Source organism: Pseudoliparis swirei, chromosome 21 (genome assembly GCF_029220125.1).
Source record: "Pseudoliparis swirei isolate HS2019 ecotype Mariana Trench chromosome 21, NWPU_hadal_v1, whole genome shotgun sequence".
Taxonomy (NCBI): domain Eukaryota; kingdom Metazoa; phylum Chordata; class Actinopteri; order Perciformes; family Liparidae; genus Pseudoliparis; species Pseudoliparis swirei.
The window spans coordinates 631348-641915 of record NC_079408.1 but is presented as its reverse complement, the minus strand read 5'-3'; the positions used below and the strand labels follow the sequence as shown (position 1 = coordinate 641915).

Below are 10568 nucleotides of genomic sequence, written 5' to 3'. Positions count from 1 at the left end.
CACATCATGTAGGTCCGATAGTGCTACGTCGGTGTCCGCTTGTGGTGGAATGTAGACGGCTGTGGTGATGACCGAGCTGAACTCCCGGGGAAGGTAGAATGGACGGCATGAGATCGTCAGATGTTCCAGGTTCGGCGAGCAGGAACGAGAAAGAGTCTTAATGTTCTTGGGGTCACACCACATGTTGTTAGTCATGAAGCAAACCCCTCCACCCTTAGATTTACCAGACTCTTCCGTTCTGTCTGCACGGAAAACAGAGAAGGACTCGGTTGGACATATGACTCGATCCGGCACCAGCGGGGTCAGCCATGTTTCCGTCAGACAAAAGATGTTACAATCCCGCATGTCCCGTTGAAATCTGATCCTTGCCCTAACATCATCCATCTTATTTTCCAGAGACTGGACGTTAGCAAGAAGGATGCTGGGCAAAGGTGGACGGTGGGCTTGAACTCTCAGTCTGTTCAATTCCGCTCCGTTTCCCTCGATGTTTTCGTCGTCCCCCCGTAGTAGCGGCTCCACTGTTGTTGTTGTGGTTCGCTCGTACGATCTCTGCCGGCCACGCTGGATCGATGGAAAAAGTGGACAAAAACCCTTGTTTTGCGCAAAAGTTTATGTCCAAAAGTGTGCTGCGGTCGTATGTTGTTAGTGCCGATGTGTTTGTGGCAAAGAAAATATTAAAAATAAACACAAAAACTAAAAGAGCGCACAATCTCCGCGGAGCTACCTTGACGGCGACTGGACACAGCCGCGCCATCTCTCTGAGGCGTTCGACTCGGAGAATCAAACGGTTTGTTGTTTTCTGGTCTTCTTGTATAGCGACTACTCCGAAACAAGGACAATAATGTGACTTGTTTGTGACTCGTTGTCAGGACACCGGAGTCGGGAAGAAAACCCTAGTCGCTGGAGTGGTAACCCACGATTTACCCAGTGGGCAATTGAGGACCCAGATGCAGAGAGTAAAGTCAAAAGATTGTTTTATTTTCTCTCCGTCACAACGGAGTTTCAAAAAATGCAAAAGTGTCTTTGAAGCAGCAATAACGCAAACACAAGAGGTAGATCCAAACAAACTCCTTAAATCCAAAAAGGGTATAATCCAAACGAAAGCGTTAAATCCAAAAAGGTATAATCCAAACAAAGAGGTAAGTCCAAAGCACAGAAGAATAGTAAACGTAACGAGAGGGTAACGAGGATCACAAGGTCTGAACAAAGGTCGCGATGACGTGTCTAGCACACTGCCAGGTATTTATACCCTGGTCAAACAAAGATAATTGAACATTACCAAATAAAAAACAGGTGTGACACAGAAAGACTGAAATAATGTCTTTCGGCCACCAGAGGTCGCCAATGACCCCAGTGGCGAAAACAGAAGTCCCAAGTCATGACAGTTGTGACCTTTAAGAACCATTGTAAAAATAAAATGCTTAATGAAAGGTACTTTTGAGCATTTTTTTGAAAATCAATAAATCTGGTTCATAATATTGGAAAACATGACTTCTCCAAAATGATTTAATTGACAAATTCTTGACAAAATAATACAAACAAAAGTCACAACGGTTATTGAGATGAGGAACTCCTTCAAACTTGAAGTAATTAAGCACAGAGTCTTGTAACTTTGCCTTTTCCAATTCTCTTGTTGTTCCTGAATTGTTTTTACGGTGACGTTGACAGTCGCTCGGCTTCAAACTCTTAACGAGGATTTAAGGACCTTCAGAACGTCAATGAGCACTTTGTTTAAAAAGGTGGGCGGTCACCTTCTCGTCCTCGGACCTCTGGCATCACCGAGTTTCTCAGATCTGGAAAATGGATGTCTGACCTCTTCTTGGTGGCTGTGCCGCCGCCGCCGTTACCGAGGTTACAGCGATCGGACGGGAAGGGGCGCTCGCCGGTCGGGTTCTTCTCCGACGCCTGAAAAGATCGAGACGGTGGCGACGCATTCAAAGTCAAAAGTGAAAGGAAAGGAAGTGAAACGCGCCGCGTTACCTGTGTGGCGAGGGCTCCGGCAGCGCGGCCGTAGACGCCGCTGTGACGCCTCGGCTGGCCGACGCACCTGTGACCAACGCAAAGAAACGCACCGCGTCACCGATCAGACATTCAAACGGCAATAAAGAGTTGTGGCCGAGGCCTGAATGGAACCCAAAGGGAAGTTATTACAAATAATCAATGTTAGTTTGACGGTCGGCGTTAAAACTTCTACCTACGGCCTGATAGTGACGCCTGGTTCAGACTTCAGATATTTACATCACACGTCACCTAGCTGACGCTTTTATCCAAAGAGACGTACGATCCTGTTTCATTCAGACACGTAGAGCAGCTACAGGGAGACACTCAGGGTCAAGTGTCTTGCTCAAGGACACATCCACTAGGGCGGGGATTGAACCTCCAACCCCCTGATTGAAAGACCTGCTACCCACTGAGCCACAGTCGCCCATTGCTATTACTCAAATAGGGTTGGTGTTGTGGTCATTTACGGCAGTTCTAGTGGCTGGAAGACTTTGCAGGTGGATCATTGAGCTACTGAGCCACATCAAAGCCAAACAGACACAAATGAGTCTGAATGAGATCAGAACAGCTGCTCAGGTTTCAGAATTAAACTCGGACCTTCTCCTTCACTCTCAGGCAAAGGGAAACGACTCTGACGACGCCACCAGGCAACGGTTGGGCTCAGAACTCCTCTTAGGACTTAAATACCTAAAGCTGTGGGCCCTCGAACGGAAACCTGCCCCCAGGGAAAGGTGATCGCTGGCAGCCGGGCTGACGACACGGAGGGAGGGGATGAGGGGTGTGGAGGACGGAGGAGGAGGAGGAGGAGGTGGAGACGAAGGATCTACGCCGAAATCAGACTCTTCCACGTCGGCGGCGTCCCTGTTGAGAAGGAGGGAGATCCTGGTGGAAGCTTTGGGCTCCGGAGTCGCCGTCGAGGTGAAGGAGGTCCAATCTGCGATCGTGGAGAGGTTGGTTATGTCGTCTCTTTCTGGGTTGTCTCTCTTCTTTCTGGCCTCTGGAGGAAAGTTGGTTTTCTTTACCGTCATTGTTGCGTTGGACTTTGTTGGTTTTTTAGGGTCTCCGGTCAAAGACTTGAAGGAGGGGGGTTTTGTGGATTTTGTGTCCGGTTCAGCTTCTCTGCTGTTGCTCTGTCGCTCAATATGTGAGTCTCTAGAAACCTTTGAGGGCCGATTCACTAAAGATTTGTTTAAAGCTCTGATGGACACAGGAAGTGCTAAATCCTCCCGGTTCTCTTTGTCAGAGACTTCCAACGTTCTCAGAACAGCGGCCCCTCCTGCCGCGTTGGTTTTGGGCATGTCATTCGGCATGGAGGTGGTTCTGAAGGTGATCTTGGACTTAGAAGTGCCGACGTCCAGATGGACACTGGATGGCTCAGTGAACTCAGGACTCCCTTTAGAATCTCCAGCCGCAGCATCAGGTATCTCAGTGTGGTCGTCCGTGAGGTCCTTGTTCAAAGCATTACGACTATCCTGCTGAGTTTTGGTTGCGATAGACACTTCTGCAAGTTCTCTGTCTGTTGGAAGGCCTCTCGAAGGTGTGTTGGGGACGGATATGCTGTCATTTGAGGGTTTAGTGTGTGAGGAAGAGCCAGTTTTGGACCACATTGTATTCGCGGTTCCTTTAGGTGGTGTTATCGTGCTCTGGGCAGGACTGGCCTCTCTAAAAACTGTGGAGGACTGCCTTGAAAGGTCTGAAGGGCTGTTGGACGAAGATAGATGGTTTTGGGTGATTTTGGGGCCGAAGTTTGAGTTAGCCTCGAGTGGTCTGTGGTGTGAGGGTGAGACCTTTGGGCATTCAGGAGTCCCTCTTCGGTCTGTCTTCATGGCTGACCGGTGCACTGAGGACACAGTCGTCCTGCATGGCTTGGAGCCAGAAGGGACAGTCGGGGTAGCAACCTCAAGGTGGTCATCGCTGGATGGTTGAGACGCTTTACCTGTCACGCTTGTCTCTAATTGATCACTGTTTGCTAATTTAGAAGTTACAGCTGCTGAGGCACCTTCAAGGTATTCTGAAGTGGACCTTTTACCCATGTTCTGTGTTAGGTGGGTTTCTGTACGGTCAATGGTGGATTTCATAGACGCGTTTGGAGATAAACTCCTGTCTGGATGGGAGCTTTGAGACAAATTGGGCACTTTTGAGTTTGAGTGGTTCTTCCCAAAGTCTTGACTTGGCTCAGATTTCGATGATCTCCTGATCCCCTCCACATTCCTCTCAGTCACACTTGACACAATGCAGTCTGAGAAGCTAGAATGCATGCCACTAGAATCTCTGTCTTTTGAATCCATAGTTTTTAAATGGTCTTGCCTCGGCTCTGGAGAAGCACCTTTCCCGTGTTCGGATTCAGCTGCCACTGCGTCATCGTCTTTCAGATCTGTTGCAGTCTTGGCAACCTCCAGTGAGTCAGAAGTAAGGGTTTTAGTTGATTTGAAAAGCTGTGGTTCCTTTCTCAGCTCTGTGGTTTTTCCCGGTTTACCTTTCATGGCCGCGGTTGTCTTTGCTGCATTATTGATCGTCTTTGCGCCCAATGTTTTGACTTGTTTGGTGGCCTTTAACGGTTCTGAGGTGTTCCGAATAGTCTTAGAAAGCTTCAAAGGTTGCTTTCCTTTTGTTTCCCTGTTGACTTTTTCATCCACAGCTTCCGGTTGCTTCTTGTCTTTGCTTCCTTGTCTCTTGTCATCCCCTTCGCTCCTTTCTCGTCTCCGTGTTTTGGTTATTTTGGGGAAGGTCGAGTTTTCTCTGTGGTCTTTTTGGATCTTGGCATTCAGCTCGTCCAAAAATCTGTAAGGACACAAATAAAGATGGACGAGGACAGTAACTCTAATTTGGAGGCAACTCAAGAAACAAAATGCCGGTGGTTTGACTCCTGGTACCCCTATTGATCTAAAGGTGTACCGGGGAATAACTATAAGACCAGGTAATGTCAGATAAAACAACCTAGCATGACTGTCATACATTGAATGCCTCTGCCAACCACTCAAGTTACAGTGTGCATGATATATGTCATCACAGCAACACGTTAAACACAGTTCTTCAGTCCAAGAGGGTGAGAGAGACCAATTTAAAGAGATTCTCTTCCAACGTTCTTGGGACCGGACACACGTACACATAACAGTCAAATGAAACATACGCTCCTACTAAAGACTACAAAGATACCTGATGTGGGTGGATGCATGAGGACTAAAGACTACAAAGATACCTGATGTGGGTGGATGCATGAGGACTAAAGACTACAAAGATACCTGATGTGGGTGGATGCATGAGTACTAAAGACTACAAAGATACCTGATGTGGGTGGATGCATGAGTACTAAAGACTACAAAGATACCTGATGTGGGTGGATGCATGAGTACTAAAGACGACAAAGATACCTGATGTGGGTGGATGCATGAGGACTAAAGACTACAAAGATACCTGATGTGGGTGGATGCATGAGTACTAAAGACTACAAAGATACCTGATGTGGGTGGATTCATGAGTACTAAAGACTACAAAGATACCTGATGTGGGTGGATGCATGAGTACTAAAGACTACAAAGATACCTGATGTGGGTGGATGCATGAGGACTAAAGACTACAAAGATACCTGATGTGGGTGGATGCATGAGTACTAAAGACTACAAAGATACCTGATGTGGGTGGATGCATGAGGACTAAAGACTACAAAGATACCTGATGTGGGTGGATGCATGAGGACTAAAGACTACAAAGATACCTGATGTGGGTGGATGCATGAGGACTAAAGACTACAAAGATACCTGATGTGGGTGGATGCATGAGGACTAAAGACTACAAAGATACCTGATGTGGGTGGATGCATGAGTACTAAAGACTACAAAGATACCTGATGTGGGTGGATGCATGAGGACTAAAGACTACAAAGATACCTGATGTGGGTGGATGCATGAGTACTAAAGACTACAAAGATACCTGATGTGGGTGGATGCATGAGTACTAAAGACTACAAAGATACCTGATGTGGGTGGATGCATGAGGACTAAAGACTACAAAGATACCTGATGTGGGTGGATGCATGAGGACTAAAGACTACAAAGATACCTGATGTGGGTGGATGCATGAGGACTAAAGACTACAAAGATACCTGATGTGGGTGGATGCATGAGGACTAAAGACTACAAAGATACCTGATGTGGGTGGATGCATGAGGACTAAAGACTACAAAGATACCTGATGTGGGTGGATGCATGAGGACTAAAGACTACAAAGATACCTCATGTGGGTGGATGCATGAGTACTAAAGACTACAAAGATACCTGATGTGGGTGGATGCATGAGGACTAAAGACGACAAAGATACCTGATGTGGGTGGATGCATGAGGACTAAAGACTACAAAGATACCTGATGTGGGTGGATGCATGAGTACTAAAGACTACAAAGATACCTGATGTGGGTGGATGCATGAGGACTAAAGACGACAAAGATACCTGATGTGGGTGGATGCATGAGGACTAAAGACTACAAAGATACCTGATGTGGAACGAGTCTTGCGTGAACAGAGGATGTTCTTGCAGTTCTGAACACTGAGCTCGTCTTTCCGGATCCATCTGGAGGCAACTCTGACGGAGACACACGGCAGCATTACGCTCCTCTCATCGCGGCTCAATGTCGCAGAGATTCCTAAAAGCTCAAAATGATCCGAGACCTGGACCGTCAGCAGAGGATCTCCGTCATTCAGGGTTTGTCTTCAGAAGATTTTTGGAATTACTGTTGGATAACGAGTGAAGTCTCGAGTCATGGACGTCTCGATTTGATCAAGTCAAGTCTAAAGTCCTCAAAAGGCTCTCGTCATGTGACCCCACGTCCAGGGTTCATACTCATTTTGACCAATGGATTTCCAGGACTTTTCCAGGACATTAAACAAAATTTCCATGACCAAACATTTTGTGAAATCTCGGTTGTATACATGATAGTGGATTATCCCTGAGCTACTGTTGCTATGGCCAATGACAATTTCCTGCTTATAAATGTAAGCTTCTTTCTTTTAAAAACATTTACATTTTTTCAAACTCAGCGTAGATTAACATGTGAATACAACACATTTCCATGACTTTTCCAAAAACTTTTGTGATTTCATTTTTTTCAAGGACTTTTCCAGGCCTGGAAATAACCATTTAAAAATGACTTTTCTAGGTTTTCCATGACCGTAAGAACCCTGCACGTCTGTATCGGGACTCGTTCCTCTGGCGAGGAGGTGATTGAGGACGCATCCAGTGATGGCTACCTGCCCTCTTTCTAAGCTCACACCTTATTCCCCCCAATGGTTTCCACAACAACAACAACGATGTAGAAATGATCCAGTACACTGATTGCATAGTGAAGGTCTTGAGGGATGTCTCAGGGTACCTGAGCCAGGTCCAGGGCCACGGGTGCGATCGCGGGGAAGCGCTGCTCCAGTCGGACTCTGCAGGAATGTTCAGGCATTCTGACTCCGGAGAAGACGGGATTCCTGTAGAAAAGCTCCTGGTGGCGAGCGGTCAGGTTACCTAGGAGAACGCCCCGAGAGAGAAGGAAGTGTTGAGAGAGCGGAAAGAGGACACTGAGTATTTCTTAGCGCGTGCTCACCGAAGCACCGGACGATGTGGTAGATTTGGTCGAGGTCGGAGTCTCCGGGGAACAAGGGCTGACCCGTTAGCATCTCTACCAACAGACAGCCGACAGCCCACACGTCTACCGGTCTGACCACACACACACACACACACACATACACACACACACACACACAGACACAGACACACACACACACACACACAGACACACAGACACACCATCAATGAGCAACTTCTCACCTGTTGAGCTGGAGGAGGTGTTGGAGGTAGTAAATGCCATGAAGACCTCCTCTAGTCCCCTAGACATCCTGCCCACCTCCCTGCTAAAAGAAGCTATCTCTTCTGTTGCCCCCAGTCTGGTCAAAATTATAAACATGTCTCTGGTCACGGGTGTGGTGCCTTCTTATTTTAAGCAGGCGGCTGTCCAACCTCTCCTCAAAAAGCCCAACCTGGACCCCTCCTCTCCCCTAAACTACAGGCCCATATCTAAGCTACCTTTTATTTCAAAGGTACTGGAGAAAGTTGTAGCTAACCAACTTAACCTCTACCTGGCCACACACAACATTGGTGACAAGTTTCAATCCGGTTTCCGTAGAAACCCTCCACCGAGTCTGCCCTTCTTGGAGTATCTAATGACATCATGATGGCCTCCGACTGTGGCAAAAGTTCTGTTCTGGTCCTGCTAGACCTGAGTGCAGCTTTTGACACAGTCGACCATAGTATTCTCCTAGATAGGCTAAAGAACTGGGTTGGGGTGTCAGGTCTAACACTAAAATGGTTTGCCTCTTACCTCAGTGAGAGACATTTCTCAGTGTCAGCTGGTCCATATAAATCCGACTCCGCCCCTCTGCACTGGTTGTACCACAAGGCTCGGTGCTGGCCCCGTTACTCTTTGCCCTATACCTGATCCCATTGGGTCAGCTGATCAGAACATTCTCTGGCATCACATACCACCTTTATGCTGACGACATCCAGCTGCTTTGCTCTTTTAAACCGGAGCAAATGCAGTCCCTCAGCATCCTGATGGAGTGTTTAGCCGCCATTGGGGGTTGGATGGCTAACAACCTCCTGCAGTTAAATGCAACCAAGACCGAGGTGTTGGTCATCGCCTCCGATGGCACCACAGCCAGGGTACTAGAACATCTGGGCCCTCTCAAAAATAATGTCCACCCAACCATCAAAAACCTCGGTATTCATTTTGACCAGGCAATGCTGCTGGATAAACACGTCATGACTCTGAGTCGCAATTGCTTTTTCCACCTGCGAAACATCGCGAAATTATGCTCCATCATCGCCCACTCTGAGATGGAAATGGCTATACATGCCTTTGTATCCTCCAGACTGGATTATTGCAACTCACTGTTCACCTGTCTAAACCAGGCATCCATAAACCGCCTCCAACTGGTTCAAAATGCAGCTGCCAGATTACTCACCAGGTCAAAGAAATCGTGTCACATTACCCCTATACTGGCTGCCCTACACTGGTTACCAATCCAGTACAGGATCCAGTACAAAGTACTTCTCTTTACCTTTAAGTCCATACACGGCCTCGCCCCCAGTTATATACATGACCTCATCATACAGCACACCCCAGCCGGTCCTTACGGTCAGCTGACCAGGGCTCCTGGCAGTGCCGCGCACGATTAAAAACAAAGGCGATCGGTCCTTTGCTGCAGTGGCCCCACGCCTGTGGAACACACTTCCGCAGGTGTTGAGAGCAGCTCAGTCCGAAAATAGCTTCAGAAATCAGCTAAAAACACATCTCTACAAACAGGCATTTCTGGGTTAGGTTTCTGTGTGTTATCGGTTTTCTGCTCTCTATGTTTAATTTACTGTTTGTTGGTTTCTTCTACTGCGTTTGTGACTGCTCAAAAGTCTTGTGTACCGGAGGTAATGCACCCGCAATTTGTAATGTAGCACTGGCTTCTGCACCTTGCTGCTATGCTTAACATGATGATATTGATGATGTTGTACTGTTTTTATTGTAAAGCACTCTGTGTATTCGTACTGCGAAGGGCGCTATATAAATAAACTTTTACACACACACACACACACACACACACACACACACACACACACACACACACACACACACACACACACACACACACACACACACACACACACACACACACACACACACACACACACACACACACACACACACACACACACACACACACACACACACACACACACACACTGAGGCGTCTGCATGGGACCGGCTCCGGCGCACCGCGGCGACACCTACTTGCCGTACTTGGCGTCTCCCACCAGGAGTTCCGGCGCCCGGTACCAGCGCGTGGCCACGTAGTCCGTGTAGACGCCGCCCTCGGCGGGCGAGGCCATCGTCCGGGCGAAGCCGAAGTCGCACATCTTGACCACGCCCCCCTGAGAGAGGAGGATGTTCTCCGGCTTGATGTCCCGGTGGATGATCTAGATGGGAACAGATGGGTTGAAGTCCTGTGGTAATCCTCGGGGAAGAGCTTTCCCGTGCTCACGTTTTGCCGGTGGCAGAAGGCGGCGGCCCTCAGGATCTGGTACAGGTACTGCCGGCCGGTGTTCAGGTCCAGGCCGCTCGGGTTCTGCTCCAGGTCATCCAGGAGGGTTCGCTCCACGAACTCGAACACCAGGTACCAGCGGCGGCGGCGCTTCCACACCTCCAGGAGGTTCACCAGGTTGTCGTGACGCAGTTGCTGGACGAGAAAATGAGCTTCAGAAAATATCACCGGACTTTTGACCAAAAACTTTGCTATTGGTGCAAGTAGTTCATAAATGATTAAGTGGGTAAAGGGAAGTAGAACCGTCTGGAAAAGACCCGTCCAAGAGATTAGGAAGTCCCGAATCTAACCCGAACCCTAACCTAATCCTGGGTTTTAAGATCTACCGGACGAGGCATACTAAGATACACGCGTCGGCCCGTGCATTCCTTGGATCTCCATTCAACTGCCGAGCCGTCGGGCGAACGCGGGGAGATTCATGAGTATATTCATATTCCT

The 10568-nt window shown here is 48.1% G+C and overlaps 1 protein-coding gene across 3 annotated transcripts in view; it reads right to left on the bottom strand.

Moving 5' to 3' along the window:
- Window positions 1–957: 957 nt before the first annotated feature.
- The window catches only part of LOC130212193 (cyclin-dependent kinase-like 2), a 13102-nt gene continuing 3491 nt past the window's right edge, over window positions 958–10568 (bottom strand). For 2 of the 3 annotated variants that reach the window (XM_056443340.1, XM_056443341.1), the window contains exons 3-9: window positions 10071–10265; window positions 9821–10005; window positions 7586–7698; window positions 7367–7506; window positions 6491–6579; window positions 2689–4782; window positions 958–2047 (exon numbers count right to left, since the gene is read on the bottom strand). In XM_056443340.1, the coding sequence (XP_056299315.1) occupies window positions 1732–2047; window positions 2689–4782; window positions 6491–6579; window positions 7367–7506; window positions 7586–7698; window positions 9821–10005; window positions 10071–10265 (3132 nt within the window). In that variant the 3' untranslated portion in view covers window positions 958–1731. The remainder of the gene's footprint in view (window positions 2048–2688; window positions 4783–6490; window positions 6580–7366; window positions 7507–7585; window positions 7699–9820; window positions 10006–10070; window positions 10266–10568) is intronic. The other variant, XM_056443339.1, reaches the window with a different exon arrangement.